This window comes from Eubalaena glacialis, chromosome 12, assembly GCF_028564815.1.
Source record: "Eubalaena glacialis isolate mEubGla1 chromosome 12, mEubGla1.1.hap2.+ XY, whole genome shotgun sequence".
Classification (NCBI taxonomy): domain Eukaryota; kingdom Metazoa; phylum Chordata; class Mammalia; order Artiodactyla; family Balaenidae; genus Eubalaena; species Eubalaena glacialis.
Window position 1 is genome coordinate 105,622,402 of NC_083727.1, and position 14,525 is coordinate 105,636,926.

The 14,525-nt window shown below is 39.4% G+C and overlaps 1 protein-coding gene across 5 annotated transcripts in view; it reads left to right on the forward strand.

The window, feature by feature from the left end:
* The window catches only part of LOC133102019 (cytochrome b5 reductase 4), an 86,946-nt gene that overhangs the window by 4,478 nt on the left and 67,943 nt on the right, over positions 1 to 14,525 (forward strand). For all 5 annotated transcript variants that reach the window (XM_061206932.1, XM_061206934.1, XM_061206933.1 and 2 more), the window contains exon 2: positions 724 to 877. In XM_061206932.1, the coding sequence (XP_061062915.1) occupies positions 724 to 877 (154 nt within the window). The remainder of the gene's footprint in view (positions 1 to 723; positions 878 to 14,525) is intronic.

Sequence of the window (14,525 nt, forward strand, 5' to 3'; positions counted from 1 at the left end):
GTAATAAGTAATTTAGGCTTTGAGGGCGTCATAAAGATTCAGTCTCTTCACCTCCACCACCACCACCATGGGTGGAAATTACTTGTAGCTCAAGGGCTATACAGAAACGGGCATAGGCCAGTTTGCCAACCCCTTCCCTAGAGTGTGACAGTTTAGAGACATTATTATAAGGAATATGGGGAGCCACAGTTTTATTATTTTCCATTATTTGATAACCTTTGTTTCTCAGTGGATTCTTAGAAAACATATTACCATCTCATGTGATTTCTAATATTCTGTGTATGTTGAAAATCCGGAAAATCAACTTTAGCCACTTGTTTCTGTTTTCTTCTATCAAATCCCTTGATTTTTAAGGCAAAGAAATTTTGGTCCAAATTGGTAAGCGACTAGAACATATTAGCGATAGAGCCAGGACCAAAACTTGTTTTCTGACTCTGGGTTCAGTACTATCCTTGTACTATGATACCATTTGGATGGACATTTGTGTGCCAGAATTTCTCAGCCCCACCTCATGGCCCAGGTACTTTATATAGGGTTCCATTTATAATTCTAATACCACCTCCTAAAGCTGAAGAAGATTTTTAGAATTGTTATATTTGAGTTTTCTTATCTTTTGGAGTGGGAATCAATAATGAAGTGGCCTGAAGACCAGCAGCAGGAAGGGGAAGGGAAAGCAGCTTACTCGAAAAAGCCACATTGAATTCTTCCCTTTTCCTTTTTGAGGTCCCTCTGAAACAGGGCAGAAGTCTTATGGATTGGATTCGACTGACCAAAAGTGGAAAGGACCTAACAGGATTAAAAGGAAGATTAATTGAAGTAACTGAAGAAGAACTTAAAAAACACAACAAAAGAGATGATTGTTGGATATGCATAAGAGGTAGGTGGTATTTATTATGTACTGCAAAACGTTTTGGCTAGGGTTTCCAGTTGTAATGCTATACAACCCCTTGGTCCTGTTATTTGGTGATATGATTTGCAATTAGATAACAAAAATATGCCTTACACTGGGCAATAAATTCTCTAATTCTGAATTTGGGCAGTATTTCTTCCCTAAGTCACTGTTCACATAGCATCCCCGTACTGTATTCCGTTTGAAAGAAAACAAGTGTTTACCAGGCAGTTTAATACCAAAGTAATAAAATTATTCAGTAACACCTAGTTTATATGGAATAATGTTCCACCTTTGTGCCGTGTAACAGAATTCTGTAGGAAAAAATGTCTCTGAGAATCTAAAGTAAATCAGAAAACCCACATTAAAGCCAAATCCTTAGTTCTCACTTGCAGCACTTTTTATTACTTAATCCACGCTTGTTAGCAATATGAGTTACCTGATTTTTCTAGCCCACAGCAAATTAGAAGCCCCAAGCTAGAAATGGATAGATTGGGAGAGAGGGAGCAAAGAATGATAGTTGATGGAAGTAGATCTCATGGTGTCCTACAACCTGGCATCTGAGAGGGAAGCAAAAACAATAAAGGGCTTGCAGCTGTGCACTGGGTCTCCATGGCAATGTCCTTGAGTCATCTAGACGGGGTTCCATATATCCACTATCCTCAGTTTAAAGAAGAAAGGAAGTGTGTCACTTATTGTTGTTATCGCAGTTGTAATTTTATCATTGTATAATTTTGGTTTGTTGTCAGTTATCCTGATGACACTGTCACCTGTATGAGGGCAGGGACCATGTCAGTCCCCTGCTGTGTCCTCAGTGCCTGGCACATAGAGGTCATCAGTATGTGTTTGTTGAACTAGTGCAACACTTACCATTCTTAAGAAATTTGGTTACTTGAAGAGGTGTGTGGTTGTCACAGTAGATCAGTGGTATAGTAAATGGAAAGACACCAGTAGCACTGTTAGTTTGCTAGGGATGCCCAAACAGAATTCAACAAACTAGGTGGCGTAAACAACAGAAATTTATTGTCTCACAGTTCTGGAGGCTAAACTTTAAGATCAGGATATCTTCTTTGGGCTTGAAGAAAAATCTGTTCCATGCCTCTCGCCTCTCTTCTGGTGGTTTGCTGGCAATCTTTGGAGTTGCTTGACTTGTGGTAGCATCACTGTGATCTCTGACTTCATCTTTATATGGCATTCTTCCTGTGTGATTGTCTGGGTCCAAATGTGCTGTTTTTATAAGGACATGGGTCATATTGTAGGAGGGGCCTGCCCTACTCTAATATGACCTCATCTAATTACATCTGCATTGACCCTGTATCCACATAAGGTCATGTTCTGAAGTATTGCAAGTTAGGATTTCAATGTATGAATTTGGGGGTACACAATTCAATCCATAACAGATATAATTAGAGCGTGGAATGTTTTTCAGTGGCAGAGGGTATGGAATCTTCCAGGAGGGGATGACATAGCTTGTTCTGAGACAGAAGAACAGATGGTCAACTTTTCAAAGTTTCTCAAGGATTAATACACTGTGGATAGACCAGTAACTTGGAATGAGGATTCTGCCAGACACAAAAAGCTCCTTTTGCCATTTGATAGGGTTTTTAATACCCTCCTTGCCTTCTCTCCGTGCTGCATACCTGTTTACCAGGTGCAGGTAACTGGCACAAAATGACCTCCCCACTGTGCCCAAGTGTCTTCTGCTGGCCTGGGTGAAGTGGAGGTCAGTTTCCCACGAGGATTTCTCAGCTGGTCCAGGCTACGGGCGTGTCTGAGCTGTTTCTGCAGTAGGAAGCCACTTTTTCAGAAAACTCTCTCATGTGAACCCTTCACATCCTAGCGCTATTAGATACCTGAGGCATCGTTACAATACAGTCATACTTTATTATTCATTTGATGTATTGATGGAGATCAGGGACAGGTTTGCTACGTTTGAAAAGTAATACATGTTGCTCCCAGTTACATATCTCCCGTAATGATTTGAATGGATGACGCTCTTCCGGTAAGGTTGTTGATTTAAGGATAAATTCTTTTAAAGTTTCTGTTGGAGAATGTATTCTACCCTACTAATAATTAGGCTTTCCCCCCACCCCCGATTGCAAAGTAAGATGTGTCTTTTTTTTTTTTTTCCCTTTTGACAGAGTTTGGTTTTTAATTTTAATAAAGAAACATTTGATTTAGGCCCTGCCCTGGGACCCTCCACCCTAGGAGGAGAAGATAAATAACTGCTAGACAAGTCTGAGTGAAGTGCCCTATGAGGGCTATAAAGAAAGTGATGTCAGATTGCAGGGAGGGAGACATGTGGGTTAGGAAAATCAGAGATGCTTCTGTGATAGAGATAAGCCTTGAAAGGGTGGACAGGACTTCAACCGGAAGGGAGGGGGAAGTACACCCAAGCGGAGGGAAATGCTAACCAAGGGTCCAGACACAGAAAAGCTGGAGGTATGCTCCAGAGCTTAGGCTGCCTGTTGGAGAATTATAAGAAAGAAAACTCTGAAGGCATGTTAGGGCGGATTATGGAGGACCTTGAAAGCCAAGCTGAGAAATGTGTTCTTAATTTTGATGGCAGTGTGAACTGTTGGAGGTGCTTGAATGTGGGGACAGAGAAGGCCTTGGAAAAGGTAGTCTGGTGGTGGGCATAGTGAATTGAAATGAGACTAGGAAAGCATTTAGCTCTTACAGAAGTTCAGGTGGTAATAGGTGAACCAGGATGTTGACAAAGGCAGCAAAGTAGGATGAATGAGAGACAGACAAATTCCCGGTAATTTCTAACACAATCCTCTATGAAAGTAGAAGAAAGCACAGGACTGAATGTAATTGTCTTTTTCTTCTTAGCTGTTCTAATTTAAAATGTTAATGATACCTTCTTAAAGGGAATGTATGCCAATTTAGCTTCGAAGGTCAGTGCTAATGTTTGGACCCAAGTTTTAATCAAAGCTCTACCACAGGGAAGCATGGTATCAAGGTATAATTTGTTTTCTTTTTTTAAAGTATTGGATTCTTCATTTTCTAACAATTACCCCATTTTTAGATCAGTTCAAATTTCAGCTTGATCAGACCAAGGGAGACACAGTGTCTCTTTAGAAAATATATACTTTGGCATGGGTTTTTATAGCTAATATTTGGGGGACTTTTTTTTTTTTGAGTACATAACTGTTCTGCTTAATGTTCAGGTGTGCTAAATCTAGTCACGTTCCTAAAAATGATGGTGTAAAAAGAGCACTTGGCTGGCAGCTGACTGTAAAATGTGGGCATTGGTCTGGAATGATCTCAAAGGCAGGTTTATGGAGTTTCTGATTTGTTCACTTAATTCTCACCTTTCTCTGTAAATTATGTAATTCCTATAATGCAGTAGGAGTTAATTGGGACATTGAGGGACTGGATGGGAGAGAGAGAGCTTTTTCAAAAATTTTGTTGAATTTCTCATTAATTCATGCAATTGTAGTTTTCTCTTTTATTGCTATTTCTCTCTGTCTCTCTCTCAAGAACTAAAGGTGATTTACAAATATGTGAAGCTTTGAACATGAACATTTAGGTGTTTGAATAAAAATCTAAATCACTCATCTGCGAGAGCTCTGTAGAGCCTAGATCAGACTTTGTTTTTCCTGTAGTATATTTTACTGTAGTATGTAATCAGTGTGGGTAATGATGTATTAAGTCATGAAATCATCTTTTGGCATCATTTTAATCTTAGGGTGAGGGGAAGTGTGGCCTGATACTCAATAACAGTCCATTGAAATAAATGATATTTCTAAAAAGTTGATTACAGTAAATATGTTGGCCATTCTGCTGTTAAAAATTTAGTGAATTCAGTTCCCCAAGTGGGATTTAATGGATTTCATTTATAACTTAGAAATGAACAGATTTTGATTTCTCCTAATGCTGATTGTCATATGCTAGTAAATTGAAGAGGCCTGCTTGAGACCATTGTAAAAGTGACTTTTAATGGGTTTGTATTTTTCATGTTTCAATAACTAAAAAATCTTGGCAGATTGATTCCAAGAAATGGTATTTTTCCATTACCGTTTCCTAGATTTCTAGGTTCATTTACAGTAAACTTTTAAAAAATTTACTCGTATGACAGTAGTGTAAATTTTTGTGAGTGCATCAATCCTCATTATTCCTGGGCTTCAAATTTGCCTACTCACTAAAATTTATTTGTAACTCCCAAATCAGCACTCATAGTGCTTTCATAGTAATTTGCAGACATGCACAGTGCAGTGAAAAATTGGTGCTGCCCGAGCACACGTTCCTAGCCGAGGTCAGACAAGGCAATGTTCTGCCTTCTTGTTCCAGCTCTCTTACAGTAACAAGTGTCTTTTTCGCCATTTTTTTAGTGCGACATTTTTCACATCCTGTGCTTTTCGTTGGTGATTTCACTGTATACATGCCCCCCCGCCCCGCAAGGAGAGTGCTGAAGTGCTGACCCAAGAATGCGGTCATGTGCCTTCTGGAGAAAATATCTGTTAGATGAGCTTTGTTCAGCCATGAGTCATAGTGCTGTTGGCTGTGAATTCAGCGTTCATGAATCTACAGTATGTATTGAATAAGATGTCAAGCAGAACATACATTAAACGAGGTTATGTTCTGATTGGTTGACAAAAATGTGACCAGAGGCTTGCAGGAACCTCACCTTGTATTAATATTTTCCCTTAGGAGCAGTGGTTCAGTGTTGGCTAATTCAGTGTTTGAAGGGAGTTTGTAGAACGTAACTGCCTAGAGTAATGAGAATTGACTGTAGTTCTTTAGGCTATCTTTTATTTATACTTCAGTAATAATAAAGTAAAATAAGTTTTATACTTTTTAGGTTAGATTCAGACCCACCAAGAAGAGAGCTGACTTTTTTTAACACCAAGTTCTTTTCTCCAGGTTTCCTTAGTTCCCTGCTTCAATGCTGTTTTGAGAAACTGTTGTATTTCTGTCTCTAGCTGAGAAACTTTTTCTATCTGAAAATTTTCTTCTAGAAGCAGTTTTTCAAGTTTGGAACTAATGCTTTAATATATAATAGAAGGTATTTTCACAGTAATACAGAGTGCCTCTAAACAATACTGTATTGTTATTCCAGTTAGCTCAACTATTCTGTACCTTGTTTGCTTTGTGTAACAGCCTCCTTACTTGCTTCTTGACAGTTTGCAGATTCTCGAACAACTCCCTTCTGCTATCACTTGCTTGTTTAGGAAATACAAACCAACATTTTTTCAGGTCTATTTCCCTTTATTCATCCATTTCTAATCTAATCTGTAGGTTCTCAGGTTGCCTATTATACACCATTAATGCAGGTAATCTAGTCTTTGTTGGTTTTATTCTGTCCTACTGACATATGAGACCATTCGATTTCTTTTACTTTTACTCTGTCTTTATCTCCTTAATTGTTATTCAATCTCTTCTTTCTTTTTTTGACTCTTCCTCTCTCTGTGCCACCCTTCCATTCACTAAAAATCCACTAGAGGGGGAAAAAACTGGTGTTCTGGGGTGGGGTGGGGCCTCATCTAACCCTCAGGTGTTTTGCTTGATTGACACAGTGGTTTACAGACTTCAGCCAACATTTAGAAATTTCCTTTGTAAGAAAGTTTTTGATTACAAATTCAATTTTAAAGAAATTTTTAGGGCAATTCAAATTTTCTCTTTTTCTTGTGTCAGTTTTTATAAGTTACGTTTCTCAGTATATTTGTTAATTTCATCTCCGTTATTTACCATATTGGCATAAAGTTGTTTATAACATTCTCTTATTATCTCTTTAATGTCTTTAGGTTCTATGTGATAGACCCTCTTTCATTCCTAATATTGATAGTCTTTGGTTTTTTTGTTTTTTTTTCTTTATCAGTCTTACTAGAAGTTTATCAGTCTTAACTTTTGGCTTTGATTTTCTCTGTTCCTTGTCCATTTTCTATTCACTGATTTCTACTCTTGTTACTGGGGAGGTGACTGTTTTAATTTCTCTTCTTCAACATTGGCATCTATACTTCTGTGGTGATAATTTGCTTGCAATAACTCTTGTTATAGTCTTAGTTAATGTCTCAATTACCTGGTAGCAGGAAACTCAGTGTTGGGATTTTTATCCCGATTTACATTTTAGCTGTTGCCATTATCTTTTTACCAGAGGTTTTTGCTCACTTAAACTTACTATCCAGTCACATAATTCTCAGATTTTTAATTAAAATCACATATATAGCTCAGTATTCTTTATAAGAAGTGTTTTCTGTTTTTAAACATCTTAGCAAGTTGATGATGTGTGAGATCTGTGCTATGTGCTAAGTGTTTACTTTTCCCAACAAACCTATGAAGTAGGTACCCTGCTTCATGGATGAGGGCACGGAAGCTTAGCGAATCCTCATTTTCCAAATGATGAAACTGCAGCTGAGAAAGTATATTAGTGGGGACTCATGGATGTAAGTGGCAGAAACTCCAGCCTAACTTGGTTTAAGCAGAGAGCTAAAAAGTTACAGGTGGAGCTGACTTGAGGTGAGGATTGGTACAGGGGCTCAGGTGGTGTCCTCAGGATCTGCTTTCACACTGTCTGTCAGTTTCCCTTCTGGGCTTGCTCCATTTTAGGACTGACTCTTCATAGCAGCAAGATGACCACAGCAACTGTAACCCCAGTTGTTTTCAGGTTCTCTTCCTTTTATCTAATAGCTAAAAGAAAAGTCTTGGAATTGGCTCTGATTGGCACAGTTTTGATCATGTTCTCGTTGCTGGAATTGTAGTTCTATTTAGGGGGAAATAGTGTACTTAATCACTTAAACCTAGGTCACAAGTTCATCCTCTAGCCTAGAGAGGGGCCACACTGAATTCAGAGTCAGGGAGGAGGATGTGACTCCTTGAAGAAACAGTGCTGCTGTTGCTGGAAGGGGAGTGGACGCTGGGTAGGGAAAACATTAATGCCCACTACAGAGCAAAGAGTAACTTGCCAAAGCCATAGCTGATGGGAGTAGAGCCAATATTTTAACCTAGGCAACCTGATTCTAAGCTGTTATGCTTAAACTACACTGTACTGCTTCCTGTTTTATCATATTCAACTCTAGATTGGATTCTGGCTTAGCCTTTATGCGTAACTCACTTTGAGTGCCATTCATGAATTAATTTATTTTGAAATTATGATGGAGTGCCTATTACTTGTAGCTCTTCCCTTGTGCTAAATAGCATTGCTAATTAACAGTCATACAGGATAGCCTTCCGAGACAATTTCTATTTTTAGTAATTTAATGAAATATAGCTTTTGCTTTCTGTGTGACTTTGTGTGTAGTTGTCATTCATAAAAAATAGAGACTATAGGTTTTAACTTCCTCTTTCTCTATATTGGTTCACTCGTTTAATATGTATTTCTTGGGGTCTACTATGTTTCATGCATGATACCAGGTTCTGGGGAGTGACATGGAAATTTAAAACAGAGCTGGCCCCTGCTCTTATGGAATTCACAATCTGGCAGGGAACACAAAGTGTTACTCAAATCTGAGGAGTATCGTGAAGGAGAGGTCGGCGGTGCTAAGAGTGAAGATTCCAGGAGATTGAGTAGAGATGAAAGGTAAATGGGCATTAACCAGGCAGAGAGGAAGGGGAACGATATTACAGGTTCCGGAAAAAGCACGTGCGAAGTCTGGGTGGTGTGATTGTGTGAGAGAAAGAGCCCAAGTGCAACACATAGGTGTTCACTGTGAATATGAGGAACTTCAAGTTAGTGATACCTGCATTCTTTCTTCTCAATTTCTTGTATTGGAAAGTCGAAGACATCATTCTTTCTAAGGCACACTCTTTTCTAAGGCTTGACCCTTTATGTGCTCTTGTCAGTCCTCTCTAGCCTCTTCTGTGACCTCAGGTAGTTGTTTATCCTACATTGTTGAAACACCCTCAGTTCTTTCCTTTCTTTCTTCCAACAGCTTCTTCCTTTCAGTGTCCTCATCTTTTTCTGGTCCTCTTGGACTTTGCTTCTTCCCCTGGACTTTCTTCCTCAGTATTTGTTGTATGTCCTCTGTTAGAACATCTATAACGTTTTTGGGCCATTTCTTCTATTTTTGTCTTTTTATTTAAATTGAGTTTCAGGGTATTAATATGCAGCTTCTCTCCCTGCCCCTAGCATCTAGTACAGGGCATGGCTCATCGGCAGTGTTCAGTAAATATCCTTTGAATAGGACTTTTAAACCTTTTAAACCACATATGGTAGGGATATTTTAATGATTTCACAAAATAGTGACCCGTTGAGGGACTTTCATTTTTGCCGTTTCCAGGTTATTGGCTCTTAGAGTTAGGGAATATATCAATTCCTTAATCAAAAATTTTGTTATTTCTGGACAGTTTTCTGATACATACTCATGGTCAGTTATTCATTTTTGAGCTCATAGAATGTGAGCTGCAGCCTGATGGGAATCCTATGTTCTCTCCCCTTTGTACAGCTTCATATTTCCTTTTGCAGACTTTGCACACTGTAGGGGTTAAGTAAATATTGGAGATTTCTTCAGGCCCATTTTTTGCCATTAATATTTTCAATTAAACCTTTTATTTTGAAAAAGCTTCAGACTTTCAAGAAAAGTTGCAAAAGTGATGCAGTGAACTCTAGAAACCCTTCACATGGCTAGATTCACCCATTGTTGACATAGTCATCATTATATTTTAATGAATCCATTTTATCTTCACTATTAACTTATTCTTTATACCTTTTTGTCATCTTTGTTTTAGTCATTGCTGTAAGGGTTTATGATATACAATTTTAATTTATCACAGTCTACCTTCAAATAATATTATACCATTTTACATACAGTGTAAGAATATACTTCCATTTCCTTCTCCAGTGTCTTGTGCTATTATTGTTATTCATTCCGCATATGCTATAAATCCTGTGACATGTTACTATTTTTGCTTTAGACAGTCACTTATCTTTTAAAGAGATTAAGAAAGTGAAAAAAATTACCCACATTTTTACCATTTTCAGTGCTTGGTATTTCTTTGTGTTGATCCAGATTTCCCTTAAAGAACTGACTTTCACATTTCTTGCAGTACAGATTTGCTGGCAATGAATTCTCAGCTTTTGTTCATCTGAAAACATCTTTATTTTGCCTTCATTTTGAGGATACATTATAATTGGGTATAAAATTCTAGGTTGACAGTTTATTTTCCTCAGCGCTTTAAAAATATCACTCCATCTTCTAGTTTGCATAGATGAGAACTCTGTTGTCATTCTTAATTGTTTTCCTGTAGAATGTAAGGCTTCTTTCTTCTCTGACTGCCTTTAAAATTTTACTTTGCTTTTCAGCAGTTTGACTATGATGTGGTTTTCCTTTTATTTTTTCTGCTTGGGGTTCTCTAAATTAATTTTAGGAAGTTTTGGGCCATTATCTCTTCAAATACTTCTACTCCTTCCTCTCTTCTATTGGGATTCCAGTTCCATATACGTTAGCCTGTATTGTCCCACAGCTCTTAGATGCACCATTCTGTTTTTTCACTCATTTTTTTCTTTGTGTTTCAGTTTGATCATTTTTGTTGACTTTTCTACAAGTTTACTTATTTTTTCCTCTATTGTGTCTAGTCTGCTGATTAACTCATCAGAGGAATTCTGCATTCTGATACCATGTTTTTCATTTTTAGTGTTTTCATTAGGCTTCTTTGTATAGCTTTCATCTCTGTGCTGAAATTTCCCATTTATTAAGTGTCAACCTTATTTTCTACTAGATCTTTTAATATATTAATTAGAGTTATTTTAATGTCTCTGTCCGATAAGTTCTAGTATATGCACCATCTCTAAGTCTGGTTGTATTGCTGTTTTTCTCTGTTGACAGTGGGTTTTATCATTTTGAAAAATGTGTCTTACAATTTTTTGATTGTGTGTTACACATTGAATATAGATGAACAGTAGAACTTGAGGTATTTATACTCAGAGATGGTACACTTTTGGATGTGAGGGTGATCTGGCTGCAACATCTGTCACCCCATTGATCACCAGGGTTGATTCAGCTGATCTGGACGGCTAGGCAGGTCTCCCCTTTCTCCCTCACCGCTCCATGTGCGTCCCTCTCGAAGCTGCATGCTTGGTTGAAGAGGATGACCTTGCCCGATAGAGGGGGACTGTTCTTCCGTCAAGGGGGTATATGAGTAGCTGCGCTCCCCTACTAGAACCTGCAAACAAGCTCTCAAGGTCATTTGTAGGAGAACGTAGGGTAGTCAAGCTTCCAGTACTCCACACACATCCACATGAGCTGCTGCATGTGGCAGTCTGCCTTTCTTTAACAGAAGGAAAAAAAAAAAAGAAATGGTACACTTTTTCTGGCAATTAGGTTGAGTCAGCTTAGTTAGTAGTTGATCTGGGTTTGGGGTGGTTGTTATTGTTATCACTGGTGCACCACTGACTTCAAATTCCTCCAACAGTAGGTAACTGCTACCTTGTTTTTGATGTGGGGCCTTAGTGTTGGAGGATTTTTTCATTGTCCCTATGCTACTCTCCTTAGCTGACAGCTTGCCCTATATACTTGCATAGGGTCTCTCACCATGTTCTTGCCCCTCTCCCAGTGGCAGACTGCTCTTACTTGTTGTTTGATGTAAGACTTGTGGTGGTGGAAGGGGTTTTGCAGTTTTCCTGTTTCAGCCTCAGTCTTAGGCAGGTCCTGTTACCTGAGCCCCATGGGCTGAGCTTTCTCAGTGATCCTGTCACTTTCCCACTGCCTCTTATTCAGTGCAGGGTTTAGAATGCAGGCAGATTTCTTGCCCATGGCAGCTGAACTTTGCCTTATATCAGTAGGGGAGGAGGAGGACAGGGTAGAGGGCATGGGGTGTGAGCAGTTACTCTGCCTGCCTTCCAGTGCTAGAAGTCATCTGTTTCATATCAGCGTAGGATCTCGGCCTGAGTGGGCTTTCTGTCCCTCCTCTAGTGTTGACCTTACATTTGCCTAATGTCAATGCAGGGTGAAGGAGGATGTGTGTTTCCTGCCCTATCCAGCAGCAGCTAACCTTGGCCTCATATCAGTGCAGGGACTTGAGGGTGGGAGGCTTTACTATCCCTTCCCAGCAACAGACTGCGTTTGCCGCGTGTCAGGGTTGATCTGCAACATGGGTGAATTTCTTGCTCCTTCCTCAGCAGTAGCTGATCACCTTGTACTCCTGCAGGCCCAAAGTACAGATGGCCTTTTCTTGGTACTCCTGCTCTACCCTCAAGTCTTGGAGCAGGTACTACACACCTGGACCACCTATGGACCTTTCTCAGGTCTGCCCTGCTCACGCTATTTCCCATGAGCATCTCATGAAGTGCAAGACTGTGAAAAAAGAATTGACTGGATGCAGAATCCCTTTGTTTCTGAGCCTCTCAGCGTTCTAAATTGGCACTAGTGCACACTGGGCCCTAAAAGAGTTTGTTAAAATTTCAGTTGTTTTATAGCAACATCTCTTTTGGCTGTGCTCTGTCAAAGGTGAAGTGGTTCATACGTCCCATTTCCTCAGAGGGGCTTGTCACCCTGTGGAATTTAGATATTTGGTTGCCTTACCACCTCACCTCACTGATGGGCTCAGAAACTTGCAGCGTTTTGGGACTGGTGGCGCAGTGGTTAAGAATCCGCTTGCCAATACAGGGGACACGGGTTCGAGCCCTGGTCCGGGAAGATCCCACATGCCATGCAACTACGGAAACCCGCGTGCCTAGATCCCGTGCTCCGCAACAAGAGAAGCCACAGCAATGAGAAGCCCGCGCACCACAACGAAGAGTAACCTTCACTCACCGCAACTAGAGAAAGCCCGCACGCAGCAACAAAGACCCAACGCAGCCAAAAATAAATAAATAAAATAAATAAATTTATATATAAAAAAAATCCTCAAAAAAAACTTACAGTGTTTTTGGATTATCTGGCTTTTTTCTTTTTGTTAAGGGTGGGAGCAATTTTTTCTTGTGGCTTTCTACTTCTTAAGTTCATCATTACACCTTTTTTTTTTTCTTTTCCCAGCCATGCCGCTCAGCTTGCAGGATCTTAGTTCCCCGACCAGAGAATGAACCTGGGCCCTCAGCAGTGAAATTGCGGGAGTCCTAACCACTGGACTGCCAGGGAATTCCCCATCATTACATTTTAATTAATCTTTGCAGCTGGCTTGTTTCGGAAAATAGGAAATAACTCAAAGCATAAGGACATATTTGGGTTTTTCTTCCAGGTAAACTAATAGCAAGGCAGTTCAGTGTTGGTAGCTGTCATTGGTAGCCCTAAGGCACAGGCAAACAGAGGGAAGTGATCCCACAGAATAGGAAAGAGTGGGGTAGTCAGAAAACTGATCTTTTAGAGATAGGGTGTCTTGTTTATTACTGGTGTAAGTTGTAAATCCAGTTTAAGAATAGTAAACGTGTCTGGTGCTAATAATGTTTGGTCATTATTCTTTCTAGGAGAAGTTTGTGGATTTTTTTCAAAATACTCAGAGTGTAACTGACTGCTCAGAATGTTGGTTAATTTTTCATGCTTTGACAGGTCAGTTTCCTTTTAATGAAACTGTTGAATGTCAGGGCTCTTTTTCCTAATACTAATAATGTAACATAAGATGACCCTTGGTAATTATGGCCAGTCAACCTTCTGAAGTACTTGCAGGCCTTTATTACATTCCATTTAAATTTTCCTGGGCAAACTGAGGCATTCAGACCAGATTCTTCTAGCTCTTTTGTTAATTAGACTGGCCATCATTGAAGTCATTTGGTGCAGTTTGAAGCTAAGTTATATTCAGGACAGTTGCTGTCTGGTTCTCATTTCTCTGAGGTAGCACTGGTCTCATTTCTAGTCTTCTTTTTTTTTTTTCCTCTTAAAAACTGCACCAGAGCTTGACACTTAATAAGTACTTAAGATACTAATTTTAATTTTAGTGACTTTTGTCAAATGTTCTGCCTCTTCATGGTGAGAGTGATGGCCCAGAAAGCTGAATGGAAGTTCCACGTGTATGGGCAGAACATTTTTTTATGAATTGACTGGGGGCAGTGGCAGGGATCCCCAGCCTACTATCTGTAAATCTTTTCTTTTAGGCTACAGTCTTCCAATCATCTGCAAATAAATGTTCTGCTGTGATGGGTGGTAGGAGGTGGATCTTAGTGTTTTGACCCGTAGACTTTTACTTTTCATTTTTAGTTCAAGCCCCTCCTCCACTAATTGCCGCTTCCCTGAGTGTAATGTGTCTCTGGTTCCTTGTCTCTAGAGAGTAACCCTACACTTCTTGTGGGTTGGGAAAGGGGCTTATTACTTGGTTGCCTCCTGCGCCCTCACTTTCAGAACTACCTGGAGTCTCTGATTACTGCACCTTTTGGGGGTTCTGCTGCACATATTGGCTTTTTTATAGGTTCCCCTCCAATTTACACATAGGCCTTATTTCACCTTTCTTCACTCTGCTAAGTAAATTATTGCTTATCATTTGGCTTTCAGTCTTCCAAAACTTTATTGCTCTCATGTCCTCTTCTGATTTCTGTGTCTCTGTGGTTTTATGTCTTATTTATTCTTTGCAGTCATGAGGAAGATTGCAGGAACGTGAGAGGCAAATGTGTGCTTTTAATCCCAAAGTCCTGAGATACTCTGTTATCCAACACCTTGCAAGCCTACATTCTATTATATTATTCTTAAATACCAAGGCCACATTTACTTTAAATCATTGTAAAATCCATTTATCTTTCATTAATATCTTTTCCATTTGTCTCTATTGA